The sequence below is a fragment of the Podarcis pityusensis genome (assembly GCF_964106645.2).
Source record: "Podarcis pityusensis genome assembly, chromosome: 6".
NCBI classification, from domain to species: Eukaryota; Metazoa; Chordata; class Lepidosauria; order Squamata; family Lacertidae; genus Podarcis; species Podarcis pityusensis.
In genome coordinates, this window is record NC_138030.1 from 70,956,448 (window position 1) to 70,976,774 (window position 20,327).

Here is a 20,327-nt window from a genome sequence, read left to right on the forward strand (position 1 = left end):
TTGTTGTTCAAGCACTGCACTGATTCACTTAAGAGTTTACTGCCCTCTAATGGTCATGAGCAGAAATTGCACCGTGACATTCTGAACATGCTCTTTTCTGCCCCTCTATTATTTTCAGTAAAGCTTTTCTCTTCCCCACTGACTTCTCATTCAGATTGATTTCAGTCTTTTTCTCCTGGACATGCACCATCCTTTCCTGTTGATGTTCTTTGGTGACTAAGCTCTTGGAAAACATACTTTCTTAATTAAAAAAAAATCTGTGTGCGGTCTGAAAGCACAAATATATAACTGGAGTAGAGAACTGTGTGGGGATAAAGCTCAGAACAGTCTTGCTGAGCAGCAAATCAAGGAATTAACCAGTTCCCGCTTGGTGATTTTAGTCCTTTAAGTAGTTAAGATTCTCCACATTTTCTTTTGTCTTCTAATTGCTACTTATCTGTTGGTGCCACCCCTTTCCCAAAACTTACTAGTGACCACCTGCTGTCCCGTAGAGCCTTTCATATTAGAAGTTGCTTTGCAAAATAAAATTTAAAAAGCCTGCTGTTCCCTGGGCTGACTCTACCATATCATACAAGAGAACCCCCATAACAAATTTGAAACACTAGCCAAAAATGGATATATGCGTTCGACAACAGTTTTGTCAGCCATGCAAATGAAGGAAGCAATTATTTATTTTTAATATTTGATTGAGCTGTTAATGACTCCGCTCAGTGCTTTCAGCCTTCCTTTAGAATAGCAAATCAACTTACTGCCTTCAGCGGTGCAGTGTTTCAGTAGCACAGAGTACTTGATGGTAGCGCCAGAACACATGGAAAGAAACCCTCTGTTTAGTCAGTCAGTATCTCTTCAGGCCTACTTCATAACAGTAGGGCTGCCGTACGTCTGGGTTTTCCCTGGAAACATCGGAGGATTGGGCTGCAAAAATGACGTCAGGGTGGATTTTTGCCGAATCAGCAAAACGTCCTTGGAAAACCCAGATATGTATGGCAACTAGGGCGATTCTTTAAAGAAAAATTATTTTAAAATCCAAAAAAGAAAAGAAAAAGCTGTTGGGCTTTTTTGGGGGTGGGGGTTCATTTTTGGGAATATGGCAACCCTAACAAACAGGCTGTGGTAGTTGGAATTCACTGCTATCGAACTTGCTGCCTCTTGAAAAACATCATGTTTTATGGCCTCGTATTGCCTGCTGTAGCCAATCTGACTAGTAGAAAATGGCTCCATAAATGCCTACTTACATGAGATGGCAGGAAGTCTTCCGGGTTGGCGCCTCTGGCAATGGCGGATTTCCTCCGATCGGGAGGAATCCGCTCCGTGGAAAATAGGGTCTGAACTGCCACGGCAAGGCGGAGACCCATCAAAAACCACAGGTGGGAGAAGCCTGTGGACGTGGGATTCGGCCGGCACCTTTGCGCCCCCCCCTACTCGCGGGGAAACCCAGTTTCGGGGATCCGGAGCGACGTGGGGTGAGCGGCGCGGTGCTTTGAATCGACTGCTTTTTTCACGGAGTGAAGCCGCATTGCTGTTGCCGGGGATCGCTGACTTTTTCCTATGGACAATTGGATTTTAAATAACTGCCCGTGAGTAGAACAGAAAATTGGATTAAGAAATTTCTTTTAATTTGGCACTGAAGCGGGAAGGTCTAAACAGGAAGTCCGCCTTCCGCTTTTGTAGATAGATTGAAGCAAAGACACGGCAAGCTAGAGTTTAGAAAGTCGTCTGTAAAGGATCAATTTTCACCATTTAAAATTACTGAACCCCCCTTGGAAGCAGGAGAAGAGGGGGGAATTTTTTCTGGACTGTTTAAACCTGCAGAAGAGAGGGTAAAGAAAAGCAATTTTCCACCGTCTTGAACCTGGGAGCGGGGTGTCAGGACAGACGTCCTCGGGAAGTTCATTGACTATAGACAAACGTTTTTGACAGATAGTTAAAAGAAGAGAAACATATTGATTCCATTGTTCCCTTTCGCATCTAAAAGGAACAAAATATTGACAAAATATCTGAAAAAGGAAACTTTGTTGTTAGATCTGCTTTTTTTTTTTTTTTTAAAGAGATGGATACAAATAGAAGCTTTTTCCCCTAGAGGGAGCTTGTGAAACTGTTATTAAATCCGAACTGGGGAGTTTCGCAGCTGCAATAGATTAAGATCGTGGGACCAGACTTTAACCTCGAACAAGAATGTACTCGGAGGCTCTGGTGCTTGCCTTTTGCAAGACAAGTGCCTTCTTGGAACAGTTACATGAGAAGATGGATTTGATGACTGTTGGGATCGAAAATTTTGGACAGGCAGTGGGTACCTATATAGAACCCACTCAGGAATTAATCCAGGAGTGTGCTCTGACAGATCAGATGAGGGAGGAGGTTGTTGCTGGACCTCGGGAGGCAGAGATGGAGGGAACTGTGGCCCAGCAGGAACATGAGTTGTTGGATTTGACGAATGAACCTGGAAAAAGCCAGATTTGGAGAGATAGAGTCTTGTTTGGCTTGGAGATGGGGGGGCTGGATAGACCCCCCTATGCAGGGATGTATTGACCTTTCAAGTCTGGCTTTGGGCCGGGAGGAGTTCGGAGTTGTGGGGGCCCTTAACTTTGGAGGGACCTTGAAACATGTTTTTAAATACCACATGGAGTTCAGTGTTGACTATGGAAAAGGGGCTGATCTGTCGAGAAGGGACAAAAATATTGTCAAGCTGGAGTCTCCCCGAGTGAAAGGAGCAGAAGACAAAGTAAAGTACAGGTATAAATATGAAGAAGACCTGCGGATGGGACATGGAAAAGACTTAAGAGCTTCGGATATAAGGTCACCAGGTTGATGGACTAGATGGATGGGATAAAAAGGACTGACAAAACCCGAGACCAGGAGGAAAAGACGTTGGATGAAGATTGGAAGAAAGTCTTAAAAAAATTATTTAGGAAAGTTTTGTAAAATTAATGAGTATTAGAAAAATGTTGGAATGAAATTATTTGGCTTTAGCAGAAATGTTAAAAAGAATTATGTAAGAATATGTTATGGTTAAGAGAAATTGGTATAAAAAAGATTTAAGTTTTAAGTTTTAGGGTTTTTTATGGTAAGATAAGGTTAAAATAGATTAAGGTCATTTAATGACAGAATATTATGAAAGATGGAAAGGATTTGCTGAGATAATTAACAACTAGAATACAAAAAAGGGAGGTGTGAGGAGGTCGATGAAATAAGGTAATGACAGTTAAGGATTTGGGAATATTGGATCTGTTTTTAAATTTTTTGTTTATTTTTGCTTTTTGATTTTGATGTATTATGTGTTTTGTTTTTTCTTTTTGACTTTTATTTTGATTGATTTGTATTGTTTAATTGTTACTTGTTTTTTCCCTTTTTCCCCTTTTTTTCTTTGTAATTTTAAAATTCTCAATAAATATCATTTTTTTTTTAAAAAAAGGAATCGTATTGAGCAGTGTGGTCAGGTGGGGAGAGATTAGGCTTTCTCTGAAAGAAGTGCATTTCTTTCACTCCCATTTAAACCATACTGGAACAGGAGCTTCCTCGATGCCCAGTTTGACACAGAGTCCTAAACTAGCACCAGAAGTCCCTTCTCGAGCCCAGAAGCGGGCACACCAAACTGCTGCTCATCACGATTGCTACCACCCAGCTGTAGACTTCATTGTTTGCACTCTGTTCTGCCCACCTGTTTGACCTCAGCAACGAATCTGCCTGCATCTCTTGCACATTATCTAGGTTGTGAAACCGGATGGGCTCTTATCATGGGAACTTGTTACGAGAACGTCACAAGCGGAGGTCAAAAATGATACTATTCCCTCCCTTCCATTCCCACCCTTTTGGCCCCCTTTTTACTGGCCAGTTCTCTATTACGGCCTTTTCCAGGCTGGTACCCTACTGATGTCTGCGGTTACAGCTCTCATCATCCCTGACCATGGGCAAAGCTGGCTTAGGGCTGATGGGAGTTGCAGCCCAAGATATAGTTGCAGCCCAAGAGTTATATGCACCAGGCTAGTGAAGGCTGCACTATTGCTTAATCAAGATGAAGGGAAAGGTCTGCTCAATGGACTTCAGCTGTTCATTTTATCTGGAATCCATCTTAATTTATTTGCTGTGACAAATGTGGAAAACAAGGGTGGGGGCACCAGAAGTTTTATGTTCCGTATATTTTGTGCATGCAACGTAATATCAGACAGAGAGTGCTGAAGGTTACAACAGCAGCTGAAATCTACATGTAAAGAAATGGTTGCCAAACTTCAGTCTCAAAAAAGAATCCCCGAGCATAAAATTGCATTGCTTCCTCCAAATTTGAAAGTGCAATATGCTATATTAATAAACCTCTTGCATTGAATACCTAATGAAATAATAACCTTGTGAACAGCTAGGTAAGTGTTACTCTATCCTCTACATTATTCATAGAATAAAACTTAAAACATTTTGTAGGTACTGTAACTTCAGTCTAAAAAACATTTTGCCTCAAGAAAGGCAGCTAAGCAATTTCACAAATTTCATTCATATGCATATTTTCCTCCAGGGTTGCATTATCCTTGTGGCTTTTTTTGTTTGCTACCCTTTCACCTAAATGATTTATTTCCCCCCCTGCAACAGCTTGCTTTCTTCTATTTGTGGTTTCGATTATTAAAATAACAAATTGAGTGCTGTGCTTGCTCTCGGCAATAGGCGAGAGTAACTTGTGATGTTGCGTTATTGCGTTAGAGAAGTGTAAAATCTTACTGCAAAGATTCATCCTCCTTAAGAAAAACTCTGGCATAATGCTTTGATTCAGTATATACGCTCATAAAATTACACTGAATTTCAAAACTTTTATGACAGTGGTGGTGGAGCTGTTTAGAAATTTCACTTAAGTGGTAGAGGACAAAAACTCATGCACCATTTTATTTTATTTTTTTAAAAAACCCCATTGATTCTGCCTCATTCTTCATTCCTTTTAATTCATTTATTCATTGCTGTGGGTACTTGGAACCATCATCTGTCAAATGAGCGGAGGAATGCATACAGGGATTCCAAGTATTTATCTCGAAATGCCAAGGGGCCCTGACCGGATTTGGGGTCCCCCCATTATGCTAAATGTTTTGAGTAAAAAAATCTGAAGCAACAACTTGCTTTAACTCCATTTAAGTTTTGTGAAGGCAACTAGCCATCTAAATCCATCATGGATGAGCAGTGAGGCATATGTTGATTTACTCCTCCATGGTGGAATAATAATAATAATTAATAATAATTAATAGTAAATAATAATAATAATAATAATAATAATAATAATAATAATTTATGCCCTGCCCTCCCCGGCCAAAACTGGGCTCAGGGTGTCTAACATCAAATATATAACATATTATCATAAAATTAAGCAATCAATTAAAATACATCCTAAAATCAAATCTGAATCAAAGTGAAATCTAATCAGATGGCAACCTGCAAATTAGGGATGGGGACCTTAAATTCTCACCAGGCCTAAATCATAAGCGACATGACTGATGATGGTGGCAGTAAGCTTTGCCTCCTCTCATCATGGTGACAGCAGCTCTGCCTTTCCAGATGCATCTCGCTTGCCTCTGCTTGAGGAAAGGGCAGGAGTGGGCTCAGCAGAGGCCTGGCCTCATCTCCCTTTTCGCTTTTGTAATGGAAAAACTAAAGACATGGTGTCTCATCCTCTCTAAGTCTTGAGTCGGATTCCAGTAAAAAGACAATAGTGGTAAAAGTAACGGCAGTCAGCATACAGAGTCAAGAACGGCAGCAACGCAGGGACATAACCTGGTTGGAAACCTGCTTCCAAGTGGAGTGAGGAAAGATGTTCCATCTGGCCATGCCTGCAGTTGCTGTGCCATCATGTGCTCAGTGACCTTTTCCAAAAAGGAAAGATCTATCCTGTTCTATTTTTTATTCCCCACCTATCTGACTGGGTTGCCATTCTAAATCTTGTCATCACATCCTTGTCTGAAGACTGCCTTTTCAGGCATAGGTGGAGACTGCTCCAACAAAAGACAGAACCTCCCTTCCCAATGTGACAATTTTACTATTTGGTCAGTGGACTTGGCTGGCCTTAATGAGCCGGATTGGGAAGGGTTCGGCATCCTCAAAACAAGCAAGGCTGGCAGATCCAAGCAGCTGCAGTTGATACCTTTGTTCTGTCTGTTGCCTTGCTAACATTGTTGTAACTGTGGTAATGCACGGGGAAGAGTTTAAAAGCACCTTTTTTTGGTCCTTAAAGCAATAAAGCACCCAAACTGTATTTACAGCCCTATTTTTGAATGTCCAGGTTTATAGGCTAGCTTTGATGGTTGTTCCTGGCATGTAATTGATTTTCATATTTCTTTAAACAGATTTATTTTTGCACGTTGGAAGGCAGTTGGTCTAGTATACATCAAAGCTGTTTAAAAGCATCTTTGTAGTTCTTACCATACAGTAGATTAACTGCATTCTGCTAAATCAGCAGTATTCAGTACGAAGTGCAGAGTACGTTCAACCGACAGGCCATGCTTATTTTGCCTGCAAGGCACACAGTGCTAATTAGTGTACGAAGGTTGCCCTGCCTAGCATGGAGACATGCTCTGTGTCAAAGCACAATGTGAGCAGCAGATAAATAGAACACATTCTCTTTGGGTTCCTTCTAAAGGTAAAGGTAAAGGAGCCCTGAACAGTTAAGTCCAGTCAAAGGCGACTATGGGGTGTGGCGCTTACCGTTCTTCAGGAAAGGGAGCCAGCATTTGTCCACAGACAGCTTTTCCGGGTAATGTGGCCAGCATGACTAAACTGCTTCTGGTTCAATGGAACACCGTGACAGAAGCCAGAACGTGCAGAAACGCCGTTTACCTTCCCACCACAGTGGTGCCTATTTATCTACTCACACTGGTGTGCTTTCAAACTGCTAGGTTGGCAGAAGCTGGGACAGAGCAATGGGAGCTCACCCCGTTGCTGGAATTTGAACTGCTGACCTTGCGATTGGCAAGCCCAAGAGGCTCAGTAGTTTAGACCACAGCGCTACCTGCGTCCCTTCTAAAACTGTGTCGGGTGCATATTGGTGGTATTATTATTATTATTATTATTATTATTATTATTATATTATTATTAATAATAATAATAATAATATTAATAACAACAACAACAACAACAACAACAATACAGATCATTGGCATAATTAATGCTTGAGTTTTCATAAAATAGCAATGCAAAATATGTCTTAAATATGGCATGTTAACTGCCGAAGTGCTAAGTTTTAGCCAGTGCTAGAATATTTCAGATCTGTTGCACTGAGCTAAAATTTAACTGCTTTTTCATCTACTATTCCATACGAAGCATGATCATTTTTGTGCAGCAGCACTTTAGAAAACCAAGGGCAATTTCTGAGTATCTCTTGTCCTCCTACATTTCCCCCATCTGGTCATTGTGGTCACACCAGCTACATTACCTTCTTTGTTACAAAGCATAGTTGTAAGAGGCCGCATCTGTTGGAGGGAGAAGTACCAGATAGGACTTTTGCTGATAATACTTGTTAGACAAAATAAACTGAATGAATATATGTAAATATTAAATGTGTATGTTTAAAATTTACCTCAATGGAATGCTGTTGGGATAAGATTTCTTGGAAAGTTTTCTAAAGCATTTATACCCTTTAATACCTTTGAAACAGGAAAAAGTAGTATTGTCAGTTTCTCAGCACTCCTCCTAACTTGCCTTAATATGACAAAATAGAATGGTCTGGAACAAACTTTGACCCCAAATCCACTTTTACATCATGCAGGAAACTCTTTGATTTGTCAATCGGATTTATCTGTTCTGTTTCAGATTTGGTGTTAAAAAGAAACCAATATACATCAATGTCATAAGAGATCCTATAGAGCGGCTGGTTTCCTATTATTACTTCCTGCGCTTTGGCGATGATTACAGGCCTGGACTCCGAAGACGAAAGCAAGGGGATAAAAAAGTAAAAGTACATTTTGGCAGCTTCGTTCATGGCTTTAATTATGGAGATAATAACTGAACTCAAAATGTAGCAATTTTGAAAAGCAAATTTAATCCAGAACAATAGGCTCGATCCTAAAATACAGTTCCCACTCACAGGAGTCTTCCATGAATGCAAGAAACTTTGGTTCAATGGAGGCATCTGCTTGTGTGTGTGTGTGTGTGTGCGTGTTTGTGTGTGTGATTATTAATATTTTTTAATCGAATCCTTCCTGCACTACCTTCTACACCATTCTTGATGGTCTCACAACTCTCTGGAGCAGATTATTAGGGGTCTTAGGAGGGCTCATCAAAGACCGTCTCCGTCTTCATACCTATTAGAAGGTCCCAGAAGCACTTATTCCATGAGTGAAGTGCCACTCATGAGAGATTTGCGTTTGACTCAATATTAATTATGTAAAGATAGGATTGCAATGAATTGTGCATTAACTGTGGACAAAGGGAGCTATGGAAATATGGTTTAATGTTGAACGAGGAGCTCCACATTGTCTTAGACCAGTGATGGCCAAACTTGGCCCTCCAGCTGTTTTGGGACTACAGTTCCCATCATCCCTGGTCACTGGTCCTGTTAGCTAGGGATGATGGGAGTTGTAGTCCCAAAACAGCTGGAGGCCCAAGTTTGGCCATCACTGTCTTAGACCAATGGAGCATGCGCATACACGCAGCTCTCTGGCCTTCTAATTTAAAAGAGCAAATAAGAAGGCACAGAGCACAGGGTGGTGTCCCTCCTTGTTAGATAAGTTTCCCCACCCACTGTTGTTCCCTAGGCCAGTCTTCAGAATGACTTTTCAACACTAGCATTTGATTTCCCTTGGTAGCAGCAATATGACTTGTTTTCTGACACACTGGCTTTTGCAGAACAAATATAAGTAGAATTTAAATTGGTTGCTGTTAATAAAACAGAATCCAAGAACTTCTGAAGTCGGACACATGGATGACACATTGTGGGCTATTTTGAGTCACCGTTCAGTTCTTGCTGTGGTTACCGTGTGTTGAGGCAATTGCGAATCTTGACAGCGCCCACAAAATGGCTTGTGGCTCTGCACACCAGTGCAGTTGTCGCCTTTGGGGCACTAGCAGCTGCATACCAAATGCCACACTGCAGTGAATTCTGTGTGTGCCAGCCACCCCTCACTATCTCATTGTGCGGTGCCCACAGCTGGGAGTCAGCCTGTACTGATGCACAAAGTGACAGGCCTCTTAGTAAGCTATTGTGAGGTAACGCAGCCCAAGTTCATGTAGAAAAATAACTGCACTAAGAAGTTTGATATTTAAGATGGAAATTTATAGCTCACTCTTGAGTTTTTGTCTTTGTTCCAGACGTTTGATGAATGTGTAGCAGCTGGAGGCTCAGATTGTGCCCCTGAGAAACTCTGGCTTCAAATTCCGTTCTTCTGTGGCCACAGCTCTGAGTGCTGGTAAGACGATGGAATTGCTTTAAATTGCAGATTAAATAAATTATCCATGTGAAGTGTATTTTATTAAATCAGAATGTGTAGCAGAGGTTAAGATTTTGAGAAAGAACACATTTGATTAACAAGTGTACTTTGTGGTTATCTTCCGAAGTATCAAACTGAAAAATGGTTGAATTGTTATTTGTTAAATTTCTATACCACTGTCTATACCAGGATCATAGAGTGGTTTACAAAATAAAAACACAAAGATACATAACACAGTAACAAACAGAAACAATACGCCCATTATTATTGATTGAATTTCCATGAATGCTACAGAAAACTACCAACCATTTTCAAACTGAACTCTGTATCCCCTTTCTAAACACCAGTGTCAGTGTTTGGGTATGTTGATTAAAAACCATGTAACTATGGGATCCCCCCCCCCCCCCGGTTTAAAATGTCATGGCTTGGATCTAAACTTAGCCTTCTGTGGATAGAAGGCTTCTTTCATCCACAGAAAGCTTTCGATCCCACTGGCAGAAGTGGCATTGATTTGCTCCTCACCCTGTCATTCCTCCGCTGTTGTGGATGGTCTCCTAAGTCTCTTCCCTCTCCCTTTAAATGACTGGAGCATCATCTGAGCAAAGTTCTGCTTAGGGAGATGTGCTCACTGGTAGCAGCAAGATCAGTTTCTAACCCGGTATAAATGTTCAACCTTTAGGTCTCAAACCCAATTGTTCTTAGCTGGCAGAAATAAACTTTGTGGCTGCTATAATGTAAACATGGATTAATTTGAGTGCTCAATTCCATTTTGAATGTCTGAAGGTGTTCATGAAATGAAGTTTAGAAGTTGATTTGTCATATTACAATAACTAGGGTAAAGCCTTGTTACACGGTTTGCTTAATAGTAGGAGAAAAAATAGCAGCTCTAATTTATTTACTTTTAATTGAGATAATATCCTTAATATGCTGTGTCAGATGGCATATGTATGACATATCTCCTACACTGTATTTCTATGTAGGAGAGAAAAGCATATATGGTCGCTTCAGATTATTTGGACCAAGGCTTCAGCAAGTGCTTTCAAAGTATCAGACATACGAATTCTCAACCATTCTGCAAACCTCTTTTTGTTTATCCTCTTATAGAGCAATCTTGCTAAAATGCAGATAAACTGCAATCGGTTGTGGAAGACTGGTGCAAAGTTCCAACATGCCTTTCAGTTTCTGCTTTTATGCCACGTCAAAATTGATACTTTTGAACTCTTTGATATAACAGCAAAATTTTCCATACTGAACACCATGCAACATACTTGAAAAAGGCATTAGTGTTATCAAAAAGTTAGAAATCAGAGCCATAAATCTTTTGACATCTAACCTAGGCCATGAAGAGAGCAAAAAAAATGGGGAGCAGGGGGGGAAAAGCAAAGGAAATTAAAAATGTGTGTGGCTGAAACTTTGTTTTCTTGCCTGTGCAAAGATAACAGCTAAGCCATTCTTTTAGCCTGGTGTGAGAATATCTAAATGAAGGGAACCAAAATTCTTGGCAGACATCAAAACCTTCCTGTAATTACTTTTTATCGTTTTAGGAATGTGGGAAGCAGATGGGCTTTGGAACAAGCCAAATACAACTTGATTAATGAATATTTCCTAGTGGGAGTTACTGAAGAGCTTGAAGACTTTATTATGTTGCTGGAGGCAGCTTTGCCCCGCTTCTTCAGGGGTGCTACAGAACTATATCGCACAGGTATTTAAATAGCCACCCGCTAGGCCATTTTCATCTTCCTCCTTTCCCCCCAAAGCGTCTCTTTCACATACCCTTTAGGACAGGGGTCCTCAAACTTTTCAAACAGGGGGCCAGTTCACTATCCCTCAGACACTGTTGGGGGCCAGACTATAGTTTGAAATATAATATGAACAAATTCCTGTGCACACTGCACATATTTTATTTGCAGTGCACAAAAAACAGGAAAAACAATACAATGTTTAAAATGAAGAACGGTTTTAATCAACATAAACTTATAAGTATTTCAGTGGGGGGGGGTATGAGAGAGAGGGAGAGAGAGGAGGGTGACTGAATAAGAGGGAGGAAAATAAAGAGGTGCCGCCTCAGGCTCTGGGCAGTGGTGGCGGCAGCATCTGGCTGCTCCTGCCTCAGTGTCCTCTAGCAGGAGACCCAGCACCCCAGGCCCGGCTGTGGTGCTGGTGACGGCCACTGTGCCTTTGCATTTCCACAGGCCTTCCTTGGTGGCAGTGGCTCCCCTCGGCTTGGCTCCAGGCCCGGCTGGTCCAAGGACTGGTCCCTCCCCATTCGGACCTGCTTTGCCTGGCAACCTGGGATCGCAATGGGATTGATGGGCGGCCAAGTGGGAAGGTGCTGGAGGGTGTGGTCTGAGGAGAAGCCGGAAGGGATTGGACCCAGCTGCTTGGAATAGTAGCGGTTTGGAGGGAAGGAGGAGCGCCGCGGGTTCTGCAGTTCCTGGGCGGGCCGCATGTGGACCTGGTGGGCTGGATGTGGCCTGCGGACCGTAGTTTGAGGACCCCTGCTTTAGGGCATGAATGAGCAATTTTCCTGAAACAGCAGTCCATTCCCCTACCCGCCTCAAGAGACTGACTTACCCATGTTGGTACATGTGCAATCCCAGTGTCATTTCCAGTTTCCTCTTTTGGATACTCTGCATCAAGTACACAGCTGTATTGCCCACTAGGCTCCTCTCTGCCTGTGGGTGAGAAGCTACATGCAGTACGAACTGCACTCCCAGGTCCTTATGGGGCTTTAAATACCAGCCAATGTCACGGGGCCATAGAATCATAAATGGTACAGTTGGAAGGGACCACAAGGCTCATCTGACTAGCCCAACCGCCTGCAGTGCAGGAATTACAACAAAAGAATCTCTGACAGATGACTATCCAACTTCTGTTTCAGAACCTCCAAGGAAGGTGGGTCCACCAGCTTCCAGTCAAACAGCTCTTGCTGCCAGGAGGTTCTTCCTAATGTCTGTAGTTATTCAGTGTGAGAATAGTTGTGCAAGTTGCTGGAAAGAAGGAAGAGGGGCTGCCAGGCTGACATAAGGAAGCTGAGCAGTGTAGGCAAAGTCCACAAAGAACGTGGGATCAGACCAGATTGATTCAAGTAAAATTTGAATGATTAGCGATAAGACTCTACTCTTGTTCACGTCGCATAACCTGCTGACCAGCCCGCTTCGGTAAGCTCATTGTGGTTTGCAACTTGCCTTGGTTGAGGCATGCAGATTCTTGGGGCCGCCGTCTAATGCAAAAGAAGAATAGGAATGGAACTGTTTTCTATCTCCCCAAGGATGAAGTGACATTGAGAACGAAGCCTGCTCCTCTATTTCTGGATTCTGCTGTAGTTCAAGGGTAGCCCATGTGCAGGTGTTATTGGGCTACAGTTCCATCGCCCCCAGACAGCGTAGTCAGGGGTGGTGAAACATGTAGTCCCTCCGTATACATTGACTGTCCCCGTTTGTCGGAACCTTGAGAACTGGCTTTGATAGCAATAAGAGGTATATTAGTACTGTAAGCATATAATGCATATAACACATTGCAGCATAGAATGCAAATAGCATATTCCCACAACAAATATTCAGGATGACTCACTTACCACCTTGCCTTTAAATGAAAATTGTTGATGGCATCATGTGAGAGGTTGCTGTGAATTTGGTGGAACAAATTGCCCGGTTGTTGTGAAGTATTTTTTTTTACTAACTTTATTGTTGATCATACTGAATTTCCAAAGAAGCATTAATCATGATTGAAACAGATATCTTAAATGGATGTGATGTGAGGAAATGCAGTTCCCAATGCAAACACTTCCTCTTTATGGTTTTAATAATTAAGCTCTTTAAACAGCGGGAGGAATGTGCGCTGAGAGAGCACACTAATGCAAATGCATTCATGTTTAATGTCAGAGCTTCCAGTTTCTCAGTCCCGGAGGCTTAATAAATCTTGGCCCAAGTTCTGTCACTTTATGTACCCATTTAGCAATCTGCTGATGAAAGAATACCCTGCGCAGAGACACACAAACTTTTCCCGGTCTATGTTTCTGCTCCTCTGGGAGCATTCAAGCTATGAGTCAAAGTGAAGTTATGACTTTCTACGTTTTGCTTTTAGGCAAGAAGTCTCATCTTAGGAAGACAACGGAAAAGAAACTCCCCACAAAAGAAACCATTGCAAAGCTGCAGCAGTCTGAAATATGGAAAATGGAGAATGAGTTCTACGAATTTGCACTGGAGCAGTTTCAATTTGTCAGAGCACATGCCGTCCGGGAAAAAGATGGAGAGTTGTACATTCTGGCACAAAACTTTTTCTATGAAAAGATTTACCCTAAATCGAACTAAGGACGATGCATCTTTTTAGGCTAGGGACTAAACCTTTGGGCCACATTCTTATTTTCAGCCCCAACTTGTAGATTGCTGATGCACCAACTGAGGCACCTCAGTCCTTGAGCTCAGTAAAATGAATTGTGGGTTCCTCAAAGAAGTTGGCTGCTGACCAGATACGTTGGTAATCCAAAAGTATAAACTTCAGTTTAATCTCAAAGAAGGCTGCTCTTCAACTCCTGCAGAAGCCTACATACACATTTACAGAAACTAACCACTTACCAATTATGTTGCTGAAACGATAAAGATGAAAGGCCTCTCTTTCCGCTCTTTTTGATTCATAGAACAGCTTATTTTAGTTAACCTCCTGGGAAGAGGAAGCTGTTGGTTCCCTAGCTTCAACATGGAAATTTGGGTTGTATACGTTTATGAATAATGTTAATAACCGGCTGACATCTGTGCTTTGTTCTTGTGAATTCATATCACATGAATCATGTTCAATCATGTTCTGCTGAGAAATGCTGCAGCTGGACTTGCCCATATTTTATCAATGTGGGGTTTTCATTTTAAAGAGCTAAATTGATCATCAGTGTGTTTGAAAATTCAAATTCCATAGTGATCTTGTCAGAACGCCTAAAACCAAGGCAGTGTTTCTTTAATATCCTCTGCACTTCCAACTAATGTTGGGAAAACACCTCTTCAGAAGCTGGCTTTTGCCTGCACTTCAGTATAAAACAAATAGTGAATTCTGTATCCTTGTTCCATAGATTCTTTGTACTTTAAAGAACTACTGGTGAATCCATATTATGACTCAACTAGTGAGCTGTGGTATGGTTAGGGGTTTCCTATTTAGATACTTTTACCTGTAGAATATTTTTACTAAGGTGCTTTATAATGTGTTTTAAAGCATTGCATTTGGAAAAAAAAGGAATAAAATGCTGTAAATAATGCATATTTTATGTATTTGGACCAAAAGGTTATGGACAACTAGTTTAACACATTTTTGCACCAGTTTTGCCATATGTGAAGTAGAAGCATCCCACCTGCCGTTCAAATTCCAGTTTTGAGTTAACTCTTGGACATCGCTGAAATGCACTTCAATGACCTCAACAACTTTAAATACACAGTGTGTCTGTCCAGGAGCCCCCTTTGCAAAAAGAGAGAGAAAGAAACACCCTCCTTAATCTGCATCCTTTTATCATGCTTAAAAGGAAAAGGAAAACGGATGCCTGTGGCCTGGCCAAAAGAGATACACAGAAATTGACGTCAATGTGTTCAGGGCACTGCTTTATGTTACTTCAGTAAATGTGCATTTGCCATGATTAGCACCTTATAGTAACTTCTATACACGAGGTTGTTTAGCAGTTGGTTGTATACTGGGAAGCTCCATTTTAACAAAATTCTAGAAAAACTGCAGTTCTTCAAATTCCCTAGCTGCATTTGTTTTTACTGGAAGGTTTATGTTTTGTTTTTTTTTTTTTTTTTTTAAAAAATATATATTAAAGTTTGCAGATTTTTTTTTTTAGTTCATTTAAATCCAGACTTTGAGCGTCATATTCTATAGGATGTCAAAGTGCAGCATAGATGTATTGATAGAAGAACATTACCAAAATTGTCCGCTATACGAACACAAAGTTGTTAGCTGTCTGTAAACTGAATGTTTTGATGCCAAAAACGGGATCCTGTTACAAAAGGGTAATGAGTATATTAAGGAAAGCTTTTAATTTGCTCTTCTTCTTCTTCCTTTTGCCTTGTTCTTAACGATACAAAAATAGCACCGCCTTCCTAGGCAGTTTCCTCTTTTTAGTCAGCAGTCATTCGTAGTGTTCTTTGTTAATTTTCCCCCAATGTATGACCATGAGCCAGAGTGTTTTCATAGCCATGTTGGTTCAACTGAACGAGACGCAGAAAAAACAAAAACAAAACAAACTGTCATTAGACCAATTTGCTACTTGCAGCAGCGTGTTCAGCGTCAGGTGCTGATGCTCGGAGTACAACTAGAATCACGATTGTCCAGGCTGATTGATATGTTAGTGGGCCTGTTGATTCCATTCTAACGTGTTAGGAAGAGAGTCTGAGTGCCTCAAAACCCAAGGTCGGCGTAGCATAGTGCCACCAAGTTGACTGAAAGTATGATTGTGCAAACAATTAGCAAAGCTGCCATTTGGACCCTTCAGAGCCGCGGTACAGCCTTCACGAGGTAGGCTGGTTACAATTCCTGATACTATATCCACTGTGTTGACACGTCCTCAAAACAAGAGGTGCATTTATATTAATTAGGTGTTAAGATATTTAGGCAGCCTGTAGAAACGGCTTTGGTAGTTAAGGTTTATTTTCGATATTCCGGCTGTCCAGTGTACAGTAATCTGAGGGTAAAACGCTAATGAACCCGGCGGGGCTTCTGAATAACCATGTCTAAGACCACACTGGCAGCGTAGTAAGCGAAAAATAGTTGACGGGTAGATAATAAAAGTAGAAAGTGTTGGTTTCCCATGTGCTCATCTTAAGCTTGAGCGATTGTGGACGGCTTAGCTTAAGTTACCCTAAGTCATAAATGAAATTTCTTGAGTTGCGTTTGGCGTCGCCATGCCCCACTCTAGTTGGGGAAGATAACATTTCTCATGACGTTTTGGTTCTTCTCCCTAGTTGTGTAAGATGTTGCAGAACTGAGAGGTAGGCAATTTTGAAAATATTGGCAGAAATTTATAATGTGCATCCTCCCTGCGCTCTCTTCCATAATATATACTTTATTCATGAAGCGGCGGCAAACTACTTTTAAGGAGAGCACCGAATAAAGGTGCTTACAAAGTGAAAGGCAGGCATCTAAACGCTTTAAAACTCCCTTTGCAAAGAGACACTGAAAATGTGACTCGTACCGTCTGCTCATATGGACAGTATTTAAAAGTTTAGAAAGGAATGGTTTACCTATAGCTGTTTTTATGTTCTGCATGTATAAGATCTGCTTTGCAAGTGCAAAAACTAAAATCCAGTTTCTGGTTCAACAGCTGCAAGGAGAAGCTTTGGGGGTTCATTATCTGAATTTCAGGGGTAAGAGGGAGGAAGTTCAGAGCTTAGGTCTCTGGGGTCTTGTTCACTCAGGACTAAAATACTCTGGACTTAGCTATCACGATTTACTTAAATAGTTTCTTCCCACCCAATTTTTCAGACAGTTCCAAATACTTTGGAACCTTGTTTCTCAAGGTTTCAAAGCTATCCATTACAACTAGCATGGTTATATGGATTGCGTTCTCATTTGCAGCGCTTATAAAATTGGCTGGAACGTAATCAAGTATGAGTGGCTGCCCTGCTCACACATGGCAGGTCCTTCAGACATAAAGGCAAGCCATGGTTTCTCTTCCCCTCTTTTCCCTGCAAATCCCTGGATAACCTCCCAAACCATGGTTTAGAGTATGAAACCTCATCCCAATCCAGACAGTGATTTTGTGTTGCTGACAAGCCATGATGGCTTGTTGGAACATTGTTCTGCAGGCAAGGTTTGCAAACCAGTTTGAAACCGTGTTTTCAGCTCCTGATTTTGATGGCTGTTTGTAAACCATGGTTTGTTGTGAGATTAGAGATCAGGAATCATTTCTGTTTTGAGTTCCCCTGCTCTTTAAGAGGCGGCCCCCTGAAAAAGCTCTTCTCAAGGTCAGGAGCCCTCCAGAGTAGCATCCTATAAAGGGGCTGCTATAATAGAAAAATTGTGCACAGCATATTATCAGGTGATGGATCTTGCCCATTGTTTTCTCGACACAGAGCCATGAATATACCACTATGGGGGGAGAGCTGTTTAAAATGTTTGGATCTGAACGTAAAATGTTGGAAAGGGGTGGAGAGGAGTGTTTTGACCAGAAAAATGTATGCCAGAGTTTCCAAGCCCAATAGTATATGCCAGGACTATTGTGACTAATTCCCGCCCTGCCCCCCAATGGGGAACTTATTTTCCCAGTTTAATTGTCAACCAGAAATAAACTTGTATTGGCTATTGAATAAAATATATTTTTTCAAATTGTAGCCCACAATCCCTGGTGACAGTTGCCTGTAGATTTAAGTTCACTGAAATATTTTGATGCATGAATTGAAAAGTACAGTTAGGAACATTGGAATAAGTCTTACGGAATTCATTTACAAATCACTAGGTAGCGAGGGACTTCGTTTCTCTTTGCATGTTTATACATGTTTGGTGAAACCTGGAATTCTAGATGGGTTTCTATATCTGCCATAACATTCCTGATTATGATAGTATTTCCTTGAGCTATTGGATCATTACAAATTATTGTATGAGAGTCCACATCCATACAGGAAAGGGCAGTACTATTCACATGGATGGGAGACTTGGATAATTGTGTGCTTGCCTTGCTGTGTTGAATTTAAATGGGAGATCTATACATGCAAGCACTGTGGAATTGGGACGCAAGTATGGAGAGGTTGCATTGTGGCACTAGTCTATGAGTGTTTGTCTACTCTGCAAGTGAAACTGTTTTAGTCATGGTTTGGCAGGTCAGGCACCCTAAGTATATCCTATTCATTTCTGGGTCCAGTTCAATGTGCAGCCTTTAACCTTTGCAGCCTTTAAACTGGACTCCAGTAGTATATCCGAACTACCGCTTGCACCCATATGAGCCTACCAAGGTGTTAAGATCAGCTTCGGAGGCTCTGCTGTCTGGCTCACCATTACAATTATTTAATTGCAGGTACCAGAGACAGGGCCTTGTTAGTGGTGACTCTTGGCTTCAGAATGCCCTCTCCAGGGAAATATGCATGGCCATATTAATACTGGCTTTTAAAATAACTTCTAAGACTTTATTTCAATCCATGTGTGCTTGATGCGCCGGTTCATTAATTTTATTTGTTACTTCTCTTAGAGGATTGTTTGGGGCCCTTTGTTTTTGTTTTGTATAAAACATTATGAACAGCTAGGCTCTGGAAGGTGGATTAGAAATCTGACAAATAGCCTACATTTCTTCCTTACAAATGAGAGATGCTCCCTCCCTCCTGAATTCACTGAATTTTGTTCTTCTAGAATCTACAACCTGCAAATTCACTTATGAAAGCGTGCAAATTGAAGAGCTGAACAGTATTTGTAGCAGATTCTAATTATTGGTACCTTTTTGGAAACCTTTAACGTGCAGAGCCATGTGGTCTGAAGCAAAGCTTTATTCATAGAATATTTTTGCGAGCAAGTGCTTCAAAATATACAAATGTGTTCATTCACGGACTTGTTCAAACACTGTATATTCTTAGAGACTTAAGCGATGGTTTCTGAAAAAGCGGTCTATTTCCGAATCTGTATTGCTGCCGAGACACTTTACATTTCTGAATACAGGCAGCTGCCACGTCATTCCCATCCTAAACATTTGCCTGTGTTTAAAGCCTTCTGGTCCTGTATCCATGCCCTTGGCAACAAAGCCTTACTGATTTCCGTGAGATTTGCTTCCAAGTAAGTATGCATAGGATTGCAGCCAGAACAGCAGATCAAGTTGTGGCTTTTTAAGCGGAAGGGGGTGGGGCGGAATACATCATGTGGCATTAGAAGTGTTTTGTATAAAGAAAATATGGTGCCTAAACTATGCTGCAGAGAAAGCATGCTGAAAAGCCTGTCTCATGCACTGCCAATTTAGCTCTTAAAAGGTGGATCATTTTGTGAGTCCTAGAGATCAGACCAGAAAGAGATTTTGAGGGGGAAAAGCGTGTAATCTACAATCAGCTGCCAGAATATTTTAAGACCATGTAGCTATGTAAACTTTTGTGGCACCTATTTATAAACTGAAACCCTTGTAAAGATTTTTTTTTTAAATAGCAGGTTTGCTTTCAAAAATCTGTTTAGATGCTTGTTTTTCCCCTCGTACCGAAATTTTAGAAAATGGAAGCCGTAGCTTCTGTGTTAGTTTGAGCATTTCAGAAGCAGTGTCGAATGTAATATTGAGAACTTGGATTGTGCCTCATTATTTTTTTAATACACACAGCTAAATGGTGCCTTTCCCCCCTCACAATCCATGTTAGAAGATGCTCGCCCCCCTCTCTCGTTTTCCTTCCTCTTCACGTGCTGATTTCAGTTGTGCAATACTCCCAAATCTAAAACCGTTTTGTCACATCTGTTTGAGATAATTGCTTCATTCCTCCCCCCCCGTACTTTGCTGAGAGCTTTCTGTTGTTGAAGTGTTTCAGTTGATTACCTAATGCAAATGATATATAAAATAAAATGCCCAATGGGAAAGGGGGAGGAGAGTCTAGTGTCTTTTTTTTCTTCTTCCAGAAAATAAAATCTCAGATATTCAAATTGCCAGGGCGGGGGGCGGGGGGAGTCAGTACGAAAATGCACACATTTGGGTTTAAAAAGTATAAATATCACAGGGATGGTTTCTCTTTATCGTTGTCCCATTTCTGCAGTCAAACCAGCCTCAATACAGTGGTACCTCGGGTTAAGTACTTAATTTGTTCCGGAGGTCCGTACTTAACCTGAAACTGTTCTTAACCTGAAGCACCACTTTAGCTAATGGGGCCTCCCGCTGCCGCCGCGCCGCCAGAGCATTTCTGTTCTCATCCTGAAGCAAAGTTCTTAACCTGAAGCACTATTTCTGGGTTAGCGGAGTCTGTAACCTGAAGCGTATGTAACCTGAAGCGTATGTAACCCGAGGTACCA

At 41.3% G+C, this 20,327-nt stretch overlaps 1 protein-coding gene across 2 annotated transcripts in view; it reads left to right on the forward strand.

Moving 5' to 3' along the window:
- Positions 1-19,905, forward strand: part of HS2ST1 (heparan sulfate 2-O-sulfotransferase 1) — a 98,349-nt gene extending 78,444 nt beyond the window's left edge. Inside the window, exons 4-7 of one of the 2 annotated variants that reach the window (XM_081008776.1) lie at positions 7,774-7,918; positions 9,271-9,368; positions 10,934-11,091; positions 13,476-19,905. In XM_081008776.1, the coding sequence (XP_080864902.1) occupies positions 7,774-7,918; positions 9,271-9,368; positions 10,934-11,091; positions 13,476-13,702 (628 nt within the window). In that variant the 3' untranslated portion in view covers positions 13,703-19,905. The remainder of the gene's footprint in view (positions 1-7,773; positions 7,919-9,270; positions 9,369-10,933; positions 11,092-13,475) is intronic. The other variant, XM_081008777.1, reaches the window with a different exon arrangement.
- The last annotated feature ends 422 nt before the right edge of the window (positions 19,906-20,327 follow it).